The 18,289-nt window shown below is 44.9% G+C and overlaps 1 protein-coding gene across 1 annotated transcript in view; it reads right to left on the reverse strand.

Moving 5' to 3' along the window:
* Positions 1-18,013, reverse strand: part of cd63 (CD63 molecule) — a 41,495-nt gene extending 23,482 nt beyond the window's left edge. The window contains exons 1-2 of the mRNA XM_078534546.1: positions 17,909-18,013; positions 17,561-17,647 (exon numbers count right to left, since the gene is read on the reverse strand). Coding sequence (XP_078390672.1) covers positions 17,561-17,626 — 66 coding nt within the window. The 5' untranslated portion in view covers positions 17,627-17,647; positions 17,909-18,013. The remainder of the gene's footprint in view (positions 1-17,560; positions 17,648-17,908) is intronic.
* Positions 18,014-18,289: the final 276 nt, after the last annotated feature.

The raw sequence follows: 18,289 nt of genomic DNA on the forward strand, positions 1-18,289 counted from the left end.
TCCCACCCCACTGCCAATTGTGGCATGAAGCATAGAGGAGATGGGCATGTAGGGTTTTACAAGCCTGCATATATATTAAAAGAAAATAAAAGAGCTTGGCATTTTATATAGCACCTTCCACAGCCCTCAGGACGTCACAAAGCACTTAGTCACTGTTGCAATGTTGGAAATGCAGCAGCCAATTTGCGCACAGCAAGCTCCCACAAACAGCAATGTGATAATGACCAGATTTTTATTAATTTTTTTTAAATATGATGTTGATTGAAGGATAAATATTGACCAGGACACCAAGGAGAGCTCCCCTGCTCTTCTTCAAAATGGTTCCATATTTTGCTTTTAAATCTCCACCCCACAGTGCCTTACCTTAACATTGCATGTGAAAGATGACACAAACACTCCCTCAGTGCTGCCCTGGGATTATTGGCCAAGCTCAAGTCCCTAGAGTAGGGCTTAAGCCCACAACCTTCTGACCAAGCAGCAGCCAATTGAGCTGTGCTGGGCAGTTTGGTGGTGTTAGAATGCCAAGCAGGATCTGCCAAAGAGAGGGAGGGCATAGAAAATAGCAGAAATGAGGACATGTTAATACTCCCAGAAGATGGAGCTCCTGGCCATTTGATGCCATTTCTGAAAGCTCGCATAGGGTCTTGCTCCACTTACTGCCTTCATCCACTCCCTACAGACTGACTCTAAAAGGCACGTGTGCATCATGGGCCATGGGGAACAGTAAAAAGGACAGCTTATCCCCCATCAACTGCACTTGGACACAAGCGACTCGACCTGTGCTACTCAGAGGGGACCAAGAGTTCCACACCTCTCACTGATCTGGCCAGCCGCCCCCAGTGGAAATACACCAAGTGCTCAATTTCCTCCTCCCACCCTCAAACTGGCAACCACGGGCTTGCAGTTTCCAACAGTGGCAGCACTGGGCGATAGGTACAGCAGAAAATGTCGCACTTCTGTTCAAGTGCTGCCATCTCTCCCCCACACCACCCCTGACAAATATAGAGAATAATTTTTTAAAAGCGTGGGAGACAGGTTGGTTGCGCATCACGGAACAGACGCAAATCCATCGAACTGGGTCAGCAACTGCTCGAAGTTCAGCCTGCAAGGACATGAAGGGCAAAGAGAAGGATGGTTAAGCTGCAAATTGAAAATTAAAAATGCAGTTGTTAAAATATGATAAAGTTTAGAAGCCAGCCAACACCCTGGATTCCTATCAGAGCTGGGTTTTGTTCTTTGGTAAATTGGGGACATTTCTTGCGATTGTAGGGAAACTCCTTATACCAGGAATGAAGGAAGCTCAAACAACAACTACTTGCATTTATATAGTGCAAGTCATCCAGTAAAAGCATCCCAAAAGAACGTCACAGGAGTGGTTAACGAACAAAATTTGATACTGAGCCACATAAGGAGGTTCGGATGGGTGACCAAAAGCTTGGTCAGAGGTAGGAGCATCTCAAAGAGGGGAGGGTGAGATTTAGGGAGGTAATTCCACAGAAACTGAACTGGACGAGCCATATCTAGCCACAGTATTCAACAGCAGGTCAAAGCCTGGGAATCCTGCTGTGAGTAACTCACCTCCTGACTCCCCAAAGCCTCTCCACCATCTACAAGGCACAAGTCAGGAGTGTGATGGAATACTCTCCACTTGTCTGGGTGAGTGCAGCTCCAACAACACTCAAGCAGCTCAACACCTATCTAGGACAAAGCAGCCCGCTTGATTGGCACCCCATCCACAAACATTCACTCCCTCCATCACCAACGCACAGTGGCAGCAGTGTGTACCATCTACAAGATGCACTGCAGCAACTCACTAAGGCTCCTTAGGCAGCACCTTCCAAACCCACGAGCACAACCGTCTAGAAGGACAAAGGCAGCAGACACATGGGAACACCACCACCTGGAAGTTCCCCTCCAAGTCATTCACCATCTTGACTTGGAAATATATCAACATTCCTTCACTGTAGCTGGGTCAAAATCCTGGAACTCCCTCCCTAAACAGCACTGTGGGTGTACCTACACCACAGGGACTGCAGCGATTCAAGGAGGCAGCTCACTACCACCTTCTCAAGGGCACTAAATGCTGGCCTAGCCAGCAACACCCACATCCCATGGATGAATTTTTAAAAAAAACTTAGGACCCAGGAAGCTGAAGACATGGCTGCCATTGGCAGAGTGATTCAGATCTTGGATGTGTACAAGGGCACAATTAGAGAACCGCAGAGCTCACAAGGTTGTAGGACCTAGAGAAGGGGAAGGGCAAGACTGCAGAGGACTTTAAAAATGAGGAGAATTGTTCAAAAATTAGAACCAGATACAGCAGGAACATGAGCCAACGCAGGTCAGCACGACCAGATCAAACTATAGCCAGAGACCACGAAGCCCAATCCTGCTTGCGCACAAGATTTTTTCTCCTGCTGCTTTGTCGCATTAGAATGTCATGAGCTTGCGAAAAGGGGCTGGCCTTAGCGCTGTTGCCTCATAGTTGCATCAATCCTAAATTAAAATACCAAGAAGTGTTAGTATCCACAGTGCAAGATAGTGGCAATGGAAACAAACATTCATTTAAAACTTGCGTGTGCTTGGCCTACACACAAAAGGTCTGACACAGCTCAAAATACTCCCTGCGCAAACCTGTCTTGTGGGAGTTTCTTGCCACATGATTCAAGTACCACAGAGCAACAGCCAGCACAGACACGATTCCCCTGCCATCAGTTACACTAGGAAAGAGAAAAGTGCCCATGTGCCTTGCACCACATCGGAGGCCAATTTTTCTTTTTACCTGCCTTCAATGGCGAGGTCACGTTTTCACCCGTTTGTTAGTCTGTAAACAGTATATCAAAAACTATTGGACGGATTTCAACAAAATTTGGTATACAGATAGGGTGTGGCCCAAGGAAGAACTGATTAGCTTTTAGCAATGATGTGGATCCAGATTCTAGAATTCTTTTCTTTAAAAATAAAGGGTCCATTAACATTAGATTTTTTTCTTTTCAAAATGTTACAGGTCGTCTTATTTAGAATGTTGATCACCTCAGCTGCAGTGGTGCAATTTATCACAGCTGTCAAAATGTGAGCAGAGTTTTCAGAGCAGGTTGTTAGATGTAGATTGGCCTGAAGCCTCCTCAGTGAAATGGAAGCTCCTCATCAAAGATTTTTCCCCCCTCCAGCTTTGTAGTTACTGAGCATCAACTAGGCAGGGAAGAGCTGTGTAAATTGTAATAACATTGAGTTAGCATAGCATAGTGGAGGTACATGCTCCAAATGCCCTCTTTGCTTGGTCAGCTTTGCTAGCTAGACTTCCTGGCTTGACTTGTGACAGAAGGATAGTGGCAGGGGAGAGGAAAAGGAACAAATCATTCAAAAATCAAGAGCCATCAAGTTGGTTTATCTTCTCACAAAACATAGTAGTGGAAGGACTCTCGGGCTGATTAACAGTCCATGACACGAACACTTCTTTCATGATCATATCCACTTTGATAGGGAGGTTAGTTCTAAATTGCAGGAGGGTTTCATGGGCTCCAACTGCCCATATTATGAGGGTTTGGTGAGGGGCGGGCGGTTTTCTCACCTATTGGACACAAAGCGGCCACTGGACAGCAACCCAGAATTCAGAATTGGAGCTCTGGTCTCCACTTGTAAGATTTGGCAGGATTCAGACCCTGCACCTTCTGGCTCAGGAGGAGAGAAGAGCTCAAGGCCCCACCCCAGCTGCAAAGTAAAAAAAAAACCTTTATGTATTTTTTGTTCAAAAAAACACCCGTGTAAATTGGTCACTGGATGAGGGTCGATTTCAGAAGGTGATTAAGGTTTGATCTTTTACAGTGAACATTGGAAAGCAGCATCATTCAATGCATCATGTTCAAAGAAATCAAGAGGTAGCCCACCCCTGAAGTCTGGTTTTGGAAAAAAAAAGACACACAGGCACTGATTGTGTATAGCATCAGCAGTGTTAGTGCTGCCTGCAGCTAGGTGAACTTGGGAGATTCCTCACTGGCTTTTACAAGACTTGGAGACTGACACACACTTGCCTACTTCCAGCTGAACAGGAGCCAACAAGCAAAAAGAATCTGAACTGCAACTTAAGTGAAGAGCAACTTCCCTAATGCCAATTTATAATCCAGGGAGAAGGCACCTCCTGGACCACTATTCAATGTCCTCTGGAATGAGAATGGCCAGCATTTCTCTTGTGCAGCAAGGGCTGCTGGCTTTGCTGTGGCCCAGTTGCTTATGCGCAGACTTTTGGTGGTGCTTTTGCGCAGGCAGCCCAGTTTTTTTTTATGCGCAGGCTTCCGCTGTTCTGAATCTGACTCGTGTGCTGCAGCTCAGGGCCGATCCCAAACAAAACGCTCTTCAGAAATCACGAGTGAAGCTTTAAAAAGGAAAGTCCGATACAAGCCAGTGATAGCAAAAAAATTTTTTTAAATTACAAATGCTGGTCTGCGCACGGAGGTGTGGGAGGGGTGGTGAGGAGGTGCAGAGCTTGGTAGTCAGCAGATTTTGGCACTAAAGACAGTCCTTTCTGCCCATCTTTGCCTCTGGATGCCACTTGTACTCCACAGAATAAACAGAGCAAAGCTTATATCATGGTTTTAAAGCAAAAAAAAAAAAGGCATCCATTTCTCTGGATGTACTTGACCTATACTACAATAGAAATATTGCCCTGGTGAACTGGAGGCAAATGTATGTTTAACCTCAGGGTTAAAATCAAAAAGCATCTGCAACGACACAGTCACAAGGCAGTGAATAGTGTGCCAGAAACCTCCCAAAGTCTGATGATTTATCTGCCCTTCCTTGATAACATCGACAAGTGCCAATGTGGAAGTACACCACACCCCACCACACAAATCAACTTTAAGTCAGGTTGCTTCCTCTAAAAGAGAACACAAGACTGACACAAGGGAGAAATCCTCTACCTAGAGAAAGGAAATTTCTGTGCATGTCAACACCCAAACCTTAATGTATTTACACTATACAGTAGATAGGTGAAATATAAAACACAGAACCCCCTTCCCACTCCCAATTTCAGCCCTGTTCAAAGCCAATTCCAGGACGGAACTAGCAGATTCAGAGGCACAAGTATTCAAGCACCAATCTTCTGTTATGACCTATTCTCGCCAACTCAACAGCACCAATTTGGTTCTTCAATTTTAACAAATCCCAGAGTACTGCTGACCTGTTTGGGGGGGTGGGGGGGGTCAGGACCTGGAGTCTAGAGTTCAATATGCATGCAGCATCAAAAATCAGATTGCTCAGGCAATCTGAAGATGACATGCATTTTAAATAGAGCCTTTCATGACCTCAAGACACCTTAAAAGCACTTTAAAAGCAATGAAGCCCTTTTTTAAAAGCATAGCTGACTTGTGACCATCATTTCATGCAACAAGTTCCCACAAACAGAAAAGAGATGATGACGCAACATTGACAAGGATCAGGGGAAACGTCCCTGCTCTTCTTCAAAGTAGCGTCATGTATAAAACACCCAAAAGAGCAAACAGGACCTCAATTTAACATCTCATGTGAAAGACTGTACCTCCAACAGTGCAGCGTGCCCTCGGTACTACACTGGGGAGTATTAGATTATTCATGGCAAACCCAAGAGCAACACACCCATTACATAGAAGTCAACTATTCAGCACTTTCCTCCCCACCCCACCCTCCAAGAGGTCTTGTGCACTTTTGACGCCACTGACATCACTTCACAAGTCAGTGGAGAATTGGAGGCAATCAGCTTTCATAATGGCATCACCGTCAATGGCTTAGCAGTGCTATCATGGGCCTTTTTGTTTTGCCAGTCATGCATTATACAGCATCATCCTGAACCAGTTACATGCCTGAGGCCAGTTTTGAGATGGAAAGAGAGGGATACACTCATTTCCGTCCATGACTCTCTCAATGCCCACACATGGCTGTCTACAGTATCAAGCCACAGAAACCAAGCAAATTCCAAACTCTTTGATCTATACTGCTTTAGTTGGTGGGGAATTATAACTGGCTTCAGGAGAAATAAAAATATTGCTAAAACTTCTGGACTGCTGAGGAGACAGTACAGCGCTTGAAGAAAAAAATGGACATCATGATGGACTGGGGGATGGGCCATGGCCACAGGCGCCAGTGGTCCCGACAAACCCTTGTGACTGGCAGCTCCCAAAGTAAACAGAACAATTACTGTAATCCAGTAGTCTGTGGGAGGGCAAGGTGACTTGGCCACTTATCTACCCCCTCACCCCAGTTTCCTCCCCCAATTGCTGAGTGTGCCAATTCATCCTGAGGCAATAGCTCTATGGTGGGCTGGGAGTATCAGTGTTAGGACTCCACCCTCCCAACCAGACCACGTGCGCCTTCCAACGTGAGTAACTAGATACTGCTGCATTTTTCCAGCGTTTCCAGTTTTTTTACTAACTAGATAAAGCCAGGCTAACACACCCAGTGCTAAGGGATATGCTACACTGTCAAAGCTGCAGTCTTTCAGATCAGACATTAAACAAGGCCCTGTCTGCTCATGGAGGTTAAAGATTTCAAAGAAAGGTAGGAGAGTTCCCTGCAGTCTCCTTGCCATGATTTATCCCTCAATCAGTCAACCAACCAACGATTTGGTCATTATCACATTGCTGTTTTTGGGAGCTTGCTGTGTTCCTACATTACAACAGTGAATACAATTGAAAAAGTACTCATTGGCTGTAAAGCACTTTGGGACATCCAGAGGCCAGGAAAGGCATTATATAGAACTGCAAATCTGTTCCTTATTGGGGGGAGTTGAAAGATAAGCAAAGTCATCCATTTAGAGCAGGTTCAATATCTTCCTCAAAATGGCAGCTGGTAGAAAATGTGAATATTGCAACGCAAGTTCAAATCTGCTGCTGACTTTCCCCTCTCTGGAATTAGGCAAGGGGTGTGAAGTCCAAACTAAAAAATGAGGAATTCAACCTGGAATCTCCAGGTCTGGCTGGATCAGTACCTTTCCAAACATGCCAGGGGAAATCAGATAATGGCCACAGGTGACACAAGAAGTGGTGCATCTAAGTATTTAATTTAGAAGGCTGGAATTCATTCATTAATTACAATCCTCACCACTCCCTGCCTATTGGGCAGCTACTTGACAGCACACCATGTGGGCATTACTTTCAGGTGGAGAAAATGGAAAGGCCAAATTTGTGAAACAGCTGGCCTCTGTATTTGTTGTTTTGCAAGTGAGCAGCATTACCTCTCTTTCTCATTCCACCCCCTTGCACCGCACCCACCCCCCCCCCCCCCAAAAAAAAACACAAGAGGGGGCTACACAGAAGGCCTTTTCTCAGAGAACCAATGACCAGTCGGACACTGGCTGCCAAAAAGGTGTACAGGTATGAACAGGGAGGCCATTCAACCTTGAGCCCATTCCCCATTCCACTAGATCATGACTGAACTGTATCTTAACTCCATCTGCCTGCCTTGGTTCCATATACTTTAATATCCTTAAACCGAACAAAAACCAATCGCAGTTTTGACATTTCCAATTGACTCTCAGCCTTGTTGGGACGAGTGTTCCAGATTTCCACTATCCTGTCTGTGAAGAAGCACTTCCTAACATCACCCCTGAACAGGCTAGCTCTAATTTTAGGCTATACTCTTGTTCTGGACTCCCCCCCCCCCCCCCCCCCCCCGCCCCCTCTCCCTTAAGGGGCTAGCTATTTCTACACTGTAGACTTTAAAGATTAACCTATCGTCCAACTATACAGAGAGTTTGAGTGACATACAGGGGAGTGACATACTAGCAATTCACTCCTCAAAAAACATTTGGTAGCTGTATCAAGAGTTCTAACAGACCCAACTAAAGCAGCTTTAGAAGTTACATTTACTCTTGTTACACGACATTTCCACAGCCCCCGCCAGCTATCTATACCAAATGGGAATGAAGTGGAAGAATAAAAACTTCAAGGGATTCTAAAAAATATATTCCAGATGACTGAGACAGATGTCTGTCTACGTTTCTCAAGACAGGCAAAGACTCGCGTTGAGGATGGTTGTCGAGCTAGATTTATATCCTCAACTCTGGGAGCTGGCTGAATTCTGTTACCAGAATATTTGGGTGGGTGGGTGGGGAGAGGAGATAATGAGGTGCCATCACTTGGCTTACTTTGCACATTGTCCCAACACAAATTTGTGAAGTCTTTCATTTTTATACCCCCACTCCATCCCAAACCCCTCAACCTCTCCAACTCCCTCTCCTCCCTAAAACCCACCACTTCAACTAACCTTTTCACCATGTACTAATAACTCTTCCATTGGCTAATCGGTATTCTTTTATTAAAAAAATTGAAATCTCTTGGGACCTATTCCTGAGACCCAAAGTTGTAGGCACAATATCAAGTTCTGGCTGTACATTAAGGCTGTGAAGTTGCGGTTTAATGCTGTGGGATGCTTACTTTATAATCACACAAAAGGCAAAAAAAGCACAGCCCATCACTGTAAGGCTAGTATTTGCCACAGTTCAAATGGAAACCTCTTCTCACACCATTGACTGCAAACCTAGTGTGAACATCACTTTCTGTCTTAATGGGTGACTCAATGAAAGAAACCAAGTTCTTGTGGACTGTTCACACCTCCCCACAGTGACCGAGCAGCACTGTTCCAGCTTGTCCATGGACACGAAAGGCTGTTTTCTACTCACATTAATCGGACCCTAATCCCCTCCCCAAAAATATTGCTGAGCCTCCTTGGGCACAGCAAGATAATGGCCAGATTACATTCATTTCGGAGAGCCAACTCATGGCAGCCTCTGCACCGAAAACCAGGCACGTGTTATCATCCCAACAGGCTTCAGGGCAATTTAAGTAGCTAGTAAGAAAAAAAAAATAAAAACAGAAAAATAAATACACAGCTCCATGAGCATCAGAAGATAAAAAGGCCAGGTTCACATTTTTAGTCGAGACCCAAAGGATTTTTCCCAAAACAGGAAGATTTCTTGATGAACTTTGTGCATCAAGAGTTGCCCGTTTCGGATTCTCGTTTCACCCCCAACTTCAAATTTCTTCCAACAGATGGACATTGGCAGTGATTAAAACTCTCACCATCTTCAACGGCATAAATATAAAGCAACAAACTTACATTCAAAACAAACATCTGGGAACCAATGCTTCATATTATGATTATGGAAGTGGGTAGGGTGGAAAACAGCACCCCTTTTAAGTGCCCTCCAATTTGGTGTTGGGGGCAGTTGCAGGCACACAAGTAGCATTCAAATTAGGGCAAGTAAGGTTGCCAACTCTGGCTGGACATAAACCTGGTAATTTCATCACATAACCTCCCACCTCATCTCTATTTTGTTTTAACAACTAAGTGGCAGAAATAAAAACTTAATGCCTCTACAATTTCTCTCAAGTTGCTAGTGGCAGTGCCCAGGAGATAAAATCTTCAATGCCTGGAGACTTCAGGGCAATCCTGGAGAGTTGGCAACACAAGGGCAAGGCCCAGAGGTCACATGCCTCCATTTAGAATACCTGGTGCCCCAAAGAGTGCCAATAAACAAAAAAATAAACAGGTTTGAGAAAGGGCAAAGAGTTAAAACATCCAGTTGTTAAAATATAAGGTTAAAAAACAGAGCAGGGATGATTCTACACTTCTGAACACCTCGAAATGGAGGATTTAATTTTAAGAAACAAGCAGAGATCCACTTTTGAACTATTCCTTGGCACCAATGCCCTAATGCACACAAAATGACCTCGAATTTCCCTGGAGGAGAGCGATCAAAAATAAACTAAGCCTGCGTTTGCTCACAGTTTACAAACCAAGCAGATCAATAGATCCAATTGACAACAATTCAGTAGCTCCCCCCCAAACCAACACTCGTATCCTCCAAATGCTGATTTGTATCCTTAAAAAGAGCTCTTGTCCCATTTCCTTCTCACACATACCACCCCCCCCAGACTCTTCCTTCCTGCCATTTCCCCTCTACTTCCCTTGTCTCTATAGAGACTATTACTTTCTCTCTCTCTCTTCCCCCATGCCTGTATTTATTTATACTAGCTTGCATCCTACTCTTCCCCATCTTGTGTTTCTTTGCCCCAAACCCACTGGTTTGTCAGACTCTCTTCCTCCATCATCCCATTTCCTAGTTAGCTCTCCGTCTGCGCCCTCTTCTTTGCTTACCTCCTCCCTACCCACTTGTCATACACCACCCTGGCTTGCTTCCTTTTTCCTCACCCGTCATCGCCCTCTCCCTCCCACTTCCTCAATTACTTCACCTTCGTTTCTGCCTCAGTGCAGAGTAGGGTTGTGCAGCAGTTTCAATTGGGGCTGAGCTTTCGGGGTGGTATAGCCAGGATTCCCACTCCCAATTGCTAGCCACTCACCTCAGAGCAAGTGCAAAGCTGGAATGCGCTGCCAGGCCTCTGTAGTCGAATACACTGCAGGCACCAGCCAATGCTTCACATTTGAAGCAACACCGGGCAAGGTACCAGCGTTGAGCTCTTCATAAGAGCCAGTGCAGACTCAATAGGCTGAGTGGCCTCCTTCTGTGCTGTACGATTCTAGCTATACCCAGGAAGAGGTAGAACATGGAAAGAATGCTACCAGAGTAATATTGCAGTCAGGTTAGACTTCAAAGCACCTACTCCCAACCAACATAAAATTGCGAGCTCAAGGCAGTTCATGCAATAACTTCACCAAAGCTGGATGTAGCTGGAGGAAGGACCGAGGGTGGCAAAGGCACAGAATGTATTCTGGATGGGAGACTTCAATATCCATCACCACTACTGACCAGCCCTAATGGACATATTTGCCAGACTGGGTCTGCAGCAGGTGGCAAGGGAATGATGATGGAAAAATCTACTTGACATTGTTCTCACCAATCTGCCTGCCATAAATGCATCTGTCCATGTCAGTATTGGAAGGAATGACCAACAGACAGTCCTTGTGGAGATAAAGTCCCGTCTTCACATTGAAGATACCCTCCATCGTGCTAAATGGATGGATTTCAAACAGATCTAGTAACTCAAAACTGGGCATCCATGAGGGACTGTGGGCCATCAGCAGAATTGTATTCAACCACAATCCGTAGCCTCATGACCCAGCATATCCCCTGTTCTACCATTACTATCAAGCGAGGGGATCAGCCCTGCTTCAAAGAAGAGGGCAGGCATACCCAAAAATGAGGTGTCAACTTGGGGACACTACAAATCAGGACTTCTTGCACGTTAAACAGAGGAAGCAGCATACCATAGACAGAGCTAAGCGATCCCACAACCAACAGATCAGATCTAAGCACTGACCATATCCAGTCGTGAGCGGTGGTGGACAATTAAACAACTCACTGGAGGAGGCGGCTCCACAAATATCCCCATCCTGAATGATGGAGGAGCCCAGCAAATCAGTACAAAAGACAAGGCTGAAGCATTTGCTACCATCTTCAGACCTGGACAACAATCAGGCGTAGGCCAATAAACAGCAAGTAACATTCATGCCACACAAGTGCCAGGCAATGACCATCTCCAATTAGAGAATCTAACCTTCGCCCCTTGACATTCAATTGTATTACCTGAATCCCCCACTATCAACATCCTGGGGGTTAGCATTGACCAGAAACTGAACTGGACCAGCCATATAAATACTGTGGCTGCAATAGCAGGTCAGAGGCTGGGAATTCTGCAGAGTGCAACTCACCTCCTGACTCCCACCCACCATCTTAAATATTCACTCCCTCCATCACCGACACACTGTAGCAGCAGTGTGTACCATCTACAAAATGCACTGCAGGAACTCACCAAGGCTCCTTTGACCTTCTAAACCTGCAACCTCCATCACCTAGAAGGACAAGGGCAGAAGCTACATGAGAACACCACCACCTGCAAGTTCCCTTCTAAGCCACTCACCATCCTGACTTGGAAATATATCGCCGTTCCCTCACTGTCAGTGGGTCAAAATCCTGGAACTCCCTCCCTAACAGCACTGTGGGTGTACCTACATCACATGGACTGCAGCGGTTCAAGAAGGCAGCTCACCACCACCTTCTCAAGGGGCAATTAGGAATGGGCAATAAATGCTGGCCTCTAGCCAGCACATATCATGAATAAATAAATTTTTTTAAAAAGACACTGGAGGCCACGTGCAAGACCACATTCTGGCAGCCACGCTAATAGCCGTGATAGGTTTGCATGCTTGTTGTGACATTTCTGGTATGATATTGCAGTACAACATGTGGCACTTCATGACTGACAGTTATTTTCTAACTAGAAGAGAACTCAAGTACAGGAAAGATGAAGAAATAATGCACAAATTCATTAGGTTGGGCCGGGGGAGGGTTGGTATTGCTTGAAAAGTAGTTACAAGGTGGCAAAATTGGGCTACCATTCAGAGTGTGGCCAAGCTTAAAAAAAGCACTATTTAGTAGCAAGAAAAAGCATTACTTCCATTAATTAAAATCACTGGCCTGGCCCCCATGAGAATATTAAAAATAAAAACGAGTTAATCGCTGTTCCGCTCATCTCTGCGAAGAGAAATCGGAAAGAAGCATTCCACAAACAGTGGCAGCGCATAATAGACTTGGAAATATCAGCTGTTCCTTCACTGTCGCTGGATCAAAATCCAGGAACTCCCTCCCTAACAGCACGGTGGGTGTACCTACACCACATGGACTGCAGCGGTTCAAGAAGGCAGCTCACCACCACCTTCTCAAGGGCAACTAGGGATGGGCAATAAATGCTGGCCCAGCCTGCGAAGCCCACATCCCTTGAATGAATGATTTAAAAAAGTCTCTCTCAGTAAGCTGATGCAAGTTTAAAAAAAATAGCACAGGAAAAATACTCCTTTTAACAGCCCCAAGGTTGCCAACCCTCCAGAGATATTAATCTTCTGGACACGGCTGTAAGCAATACAGGTTAAACAGCATAGTGGCATTTAAAAAGTCACGTTTTTCTCAATAAATTCTTCTGTATCAATTAGAAAAATGAGAAAGAAAAAAATGCTATGACTGGGTGGGGCGGTTGGAGGTCATGTGATGAAGCTTTAAATCTAAGTTAACAAGCCTAGTATCATTGCCTGGGGGCCAGGAGGGAAGTAGACGAAAAATATAGTTTTAAAAAAGTGCTTTAATTAGAACTACCAATTTCAACAATGTACAGTTAGGCTGGCAGCAAGAACATGGCAGCCCATTTCCCAACATGCAGAGTGGCCAATGACACAGGGTGGGAAGCTATGCTGCAATGTCTTACGGGAAAATGTCAACCTACCCATGAAGGAGGAGCCTTGATATCCTTAAAGCATGTACACTGACACAACCTGCCCAAAGGTGGTGCAGGTAGGGCCTCGGGAGCTCCATTTTGGTGTTACAAATGCTGGCGTTAATAATTGGGACGGGGGTTGGGGGGGCGGGGGGGGAGAGAGAGAGAGAGAATAACCAGAGTGGATGGAGTAGGGAAGAAGAAAAAAGTAGAGCACCATGTGGTGCAATGAACTACAGCCTTCAACCATCTGGCTCAAGGCTACAAGGTATCAAAAGTCTTGCGGTTCAGACTTTCTGGGTGGCAAACAGCCTTCAAAAAAAAAAGGATCTCAATTTGATGAAACTTTCCCCAGTAGCCAGTCACAAACTTCACCCCAGAAGAGTGCAGTGTCTGCCTCAGGTGGTGTGGAACGCAGGAACAGGAAGTGGCTATTTAGCCCCTCAAACCTGTTCTGCCATTTAATGAGCTCACGATCGATCTGCAACCTAACTCCATATACACACCCCTTAGCCCATACCCCTCAATACCGGTGACTAAAATCCTATCCATTTCAGAGTTAAAATTAATTAATTTAGCATCAACTGCTATTTGCTGAATAGTGTTCCAAACCTCTACCACCCTTGTGTGTGAAGAACAGACTTCACTATTGCCTCATTTTCATTATTTTGGTAGCACTCACCACAAGTTCAGTTAGCACTTTTAGTTTAAAAAAAATGCTGCAGTCAGACCAAACTGTTCTAGCTGCACTTCACTAACAGAGGCTGTCCAGCAGACTGGCTGACTAAAGACTTAACTTCACACTAGCTAAACCCGAAGCACAGGCCTCGATGTCACACCTTTGCCTTGTTGTTGCTCTACATTACTTTGATAAGTCACAAAGCAAAAACTATATTGCAGCAACACAAGGTGCTACTGAACTGCCTTGGGCAATCTCAACGAATGCTGGCCATATAGAGCACCAATCTACAAGCATCTGCACTCATCTGAAGATGACGGAGCTCAATGAAACTTTATGGTTCGCTCTTAAAAATCCAGATGCCATCTTTTGAGTATTAAGAGGGTGAGGTTTGAGAGAAAGTGGAAAACAAAGATGCATCAACTCTGTTCCAAGGCCAATTGCCCACATTCTACTCTCAAAACCCAGCTCATCCAAAACTCTGTCTATCTTTACTCACACTAAGTCCCATTCACCTATCACCCCAGTGTTTGCTGACCGACATTAAGCAGCACCTAGATTTTAAAAACCTTGCCATCATTTTCAAATCCCTCCATGGCCTTGCTCTCCCCATCCCAAACTCCTTCAGCTCTACAACTCTCTTAGATCTCTCTACTTCAAGTTGTGGCCTTGAGCACCCCAAATTTTGAACCCCTTCACCATTGCTGGTTCAGCCAAAGTTGGGAACAAAAAAATCTCAAGAATTCTCACTAAACCTTGCCCCTCTTAAAAACCTACCAAGCTTTTGTGCAACTGTCCTAATATCTCATTACATGGCCCAGTGTCAAATTTTGTTTGCTAACATTCCTGTGAAAGTCCTTGAAATGAATTTATAATCATGCCTTTAATGTAAAGCAAGTTGTCATTTGATGCATTCTCAATCAGGGTCTGGCAAGGCAGTGGGTACACTTCATAGTAGACAGGATGTCAAAAGTCACGAGGGCATCCTTCAACACGAGACCATCTGAGTGGGGTTATACATGTTACAGAGGCATGCTATCAAAGCTATTCGTCTGGCACTCATCAGGATAGTTCGCAAGAATTTTCCAACTGTAAATGGGGGAAACAATTTATTGCTGAAGGAGAGAGACTTTTTTTGTCAAAGATTTTTGTCTTGCACTCATCAGGACAATTCATAAGAAAATTCCAGTGTCAGGGGAAAGCAACAAATTTATACCAACCCCTGTTGTTTCCCTCCCCTCAACCCTTGTGGTTTCCCTGCCCTTCCCCAGGGCAATGTCTCAACCAGAGTCAAGCTGCCTGGTTCAGATTTCAAACCATGCCTGGTCAGTCACCATCAACTAGTGCATTCTCCATGGCAACGCTTCCACCAGAGTCCACTTGCCAACCAATCAACACTCTCTTCTCATATAGAATAGTATAAAGTTGCTGTTTCCCCTGCCTTTGGTATTCTTGCAATTGTCCTTATGAGTGCAAGGCAAAAAGCTTCGACAAAAAAGTCTCTTTTTTCCCCAGCAACTCAAGTTCTGTATTACCAAACAACTATATATTATACTCAGTAGCTGTAGATTGATCAATATATAATAGCCAAAAAATGTCCCGTCCCAGGCACAATACCAGTAACCATTTAAGAATCCTCCCAGTTAGCAGTCATTACACCCAGATACACTGGGGAGATGGTGGTGTAGTGGTAATGTCAGTAGACCGGTAGTCCAGAGGCCCAGGCTATACTTTTAGGGACTCGGGCTCAAATCCCAACATGGCAGCCGGTGGAATTTAAATTCAAATTAATAAATCTGGAATATAAAGCTAGTCTCAGTGATGGTGACTGTGACAACTACGATCAATTAAGGAAATCTGCCATCCTTACCTGGTCTGGCCAACATGGGGCTCCAGACCCACAGCAATGTGGTTGACCCTGCATAGCCCTCTGTGGCCTAGCAAGCCATTCTGTTCAAGGGCAATTAGGGACGGGCAACAAATGCTGGCCCTGCCAGCGATACCCGCATCCCATGAAAAAGAAAAAAATCTCTTCTCAGTACATTCCCCGATTTCCACCCTGTCCCTCCCACGTCGGGGTACGGCCCATGATCTCATTCAAGAAGCATTTCCTTGAGAGGTTCTGGAGCCAAGTAGGGCAAAACTTGAGTAAGCTGGTGGAACCCTCAGTAAAACAGTGGAGTGTGCCCTTACCCAAAAGCTGTCTTGATTTAAAGTTAAACTCTCAACCCCTGTGGCTTCCATCCTCCCCAATCCCTGTGGCTTCCCTCCCCCAACAACCACAATTCTAGAAGCATCCATCTGAGAGAAAATAATGCTTCTCACTGTCAACATGACAAACATTTCACCAGCAAGAGAGATTAAATAGCAACATTAAAACAAACTAGGAACTGCTTGAGCAGCCTGATGGAATAATCAAGTGATACTAGCCCAGGACCCCAACGTTACAAAATAGATGTAAAAAGTGAGTCATTTTTATGCTTCGCATTCATCTCAATTGGAGTGGGGCTAACCCCAGACAGTTCTGATGAACGGTCATTGACCCGAAAGGCTAACTCTGATCACTCTCTCCACAGATCCTGCCAGACCTAAGGATTTCTAGCATTAGTTTAACAATCAGCCGCATTAACAAATCCACTACCCTCCCCTCCGGGCCCTTCCAGAGAATTTTCAGCTTGAAAAACTTGAAATTCCTGTTTGTAAACAATCAATTTTGAAAAAAAAAGGGTAGTGCAGGAAGTGGGACTGGGAGTTGCTGTGGGGGGGGGGGGGGGGAGAGAAAGAGACACGGAAAATAAAGCAAGGTTACCACAGCCCAACACATCTCACTTGTACAAAAAAAATCAGTCAACTCCCACTCATCCAGTCATGGAATCTTCAGCGGCTCAAAAAAAAATCCTAATCCTTCCATACAGATTATCCTAGTTTTTCTTAAGGAAAAGATTTTTTTTTTACCTGTTTTACCTTTCTCACCCCCCCCCCCCCCAAAGTAAAAAACGAAACAGACAAAAAAAACCAATTCTCCGCCCAAAACAACTGTTTTTCCAACCTCGGCACACACAATTCGGTTGTCTCTCCCACACACCCACAATTTCCTACCCCCCACCGCCCCCCCGACCTTTTACACACGCTAAATTTCCTTCCTCTCTCCCTAACTCCAACTAGATGACGAAGCCCTCTAACATATCTTGGATTTCCAAAGTCACACGGGGTGCTTTCCAAACTAAAAATCACTGTCCACGTAGCTGGTCCCTCGGTTAAAGGGAGCCTCAGTTTTGGCAGGCGAGTGGTGTTTTGTTCAAGGACTCAATATTGTGCATCGCAGTTTAACATTAATCAAGGAAAGCGCTTATCGAGACAAAAAAAAATTGCCTGTGGCAGTAAATAAGACTTTTCAAATAGAAAAAAGCCGAACCAACATTCTAAAAACGAGGACGATAGCTGCATTTTTGTTCCAAATGGAGTGGGAAACAATGTTAATTAAGTTTTCTCTGCGCGGTTCCAACACTAGTATAGACTGACATTTGCCAAACCTGTTACTTTGACAGAATAATGTAACTGTAGTCCAGTTGCATCGATTACTGATACTTACCCCCTTCGAGACCGCGCCATTCCTGCTTATTTCCACACACTGAAAAAGACACTCGGGGAAATGAACGGCGAAAGTGACATGAAACTCACTCACCCAAAACAAGAAGTTAAATATGAACATCAGATACTTGACGCACTTCATTCCTCCTTCTACAGCCATTTTTCACTCGAGTGGGGTTCTCTGAAAGGGGGGAAAAAACATACATATGTTCAATTTTTTTTAAAAGCGTTAACACTTAAAAGCAAGTCTGGGGAAGAAACAACAGGGGCCAGCACCATGACTTAAGGACGTGGCTTTTTGGTGGGGGTGGGAGAACCCCAAGGCCAGCCATGTTTCCCTACAGTCGGGAGCCAGTAGTCTGAGTGTCGAGCAGACACTCTTAAACACAACGAAAAAAAAAAGTGAATATCGAGATTAAACAGAATTAAAAGCCAGACCTACCTCAAATCCTAACACTCTGTTACAGAAAGACTATCACACTGTTACAGAAAGACTATCACACTGAAGCACAGGCGAGTAATTTGACGTCAAAACCACTGCGATTTCAACGTAAAAGGGGCAGAGCTTACACGTTAAAAAAAAAAGCCACAAACCACGCCAATGGTCCAGCCCCTTAGAAGAGGTGGAGAAGCAGTCAGGAGAGCGAGAGAAACAATTGCGTGGTAAAAAGGAAACTGATGGAGGACGACATACAAATGTGCAAATACTAAATAGTACGGAAGAGATTCATCTGCAGCAGACTTTGTGGGGCTGGGGCGGAAGTCATGGGCTCAAACTGGCAGTGGTCAACACACGGAAGGAGGCCATAGGAGTCAGTGTGTT

The sequence above is a fragment of the Cetorhinus maximus genome, chromosome X (genome assembly GCF_964194155.1).
Source record: "Cetorhinus maximus chromosome X, sCetMax3.hap1.1, whole genome shotgun sequence".
Taxonomy (NCBI): domain Eukaryota; kingdom Metazoa; phylum Chordata; class Chondrichthyes; order Lamniformes; family Cetorhinidae; genus Cetorhinus; species Cetorhinus maximus.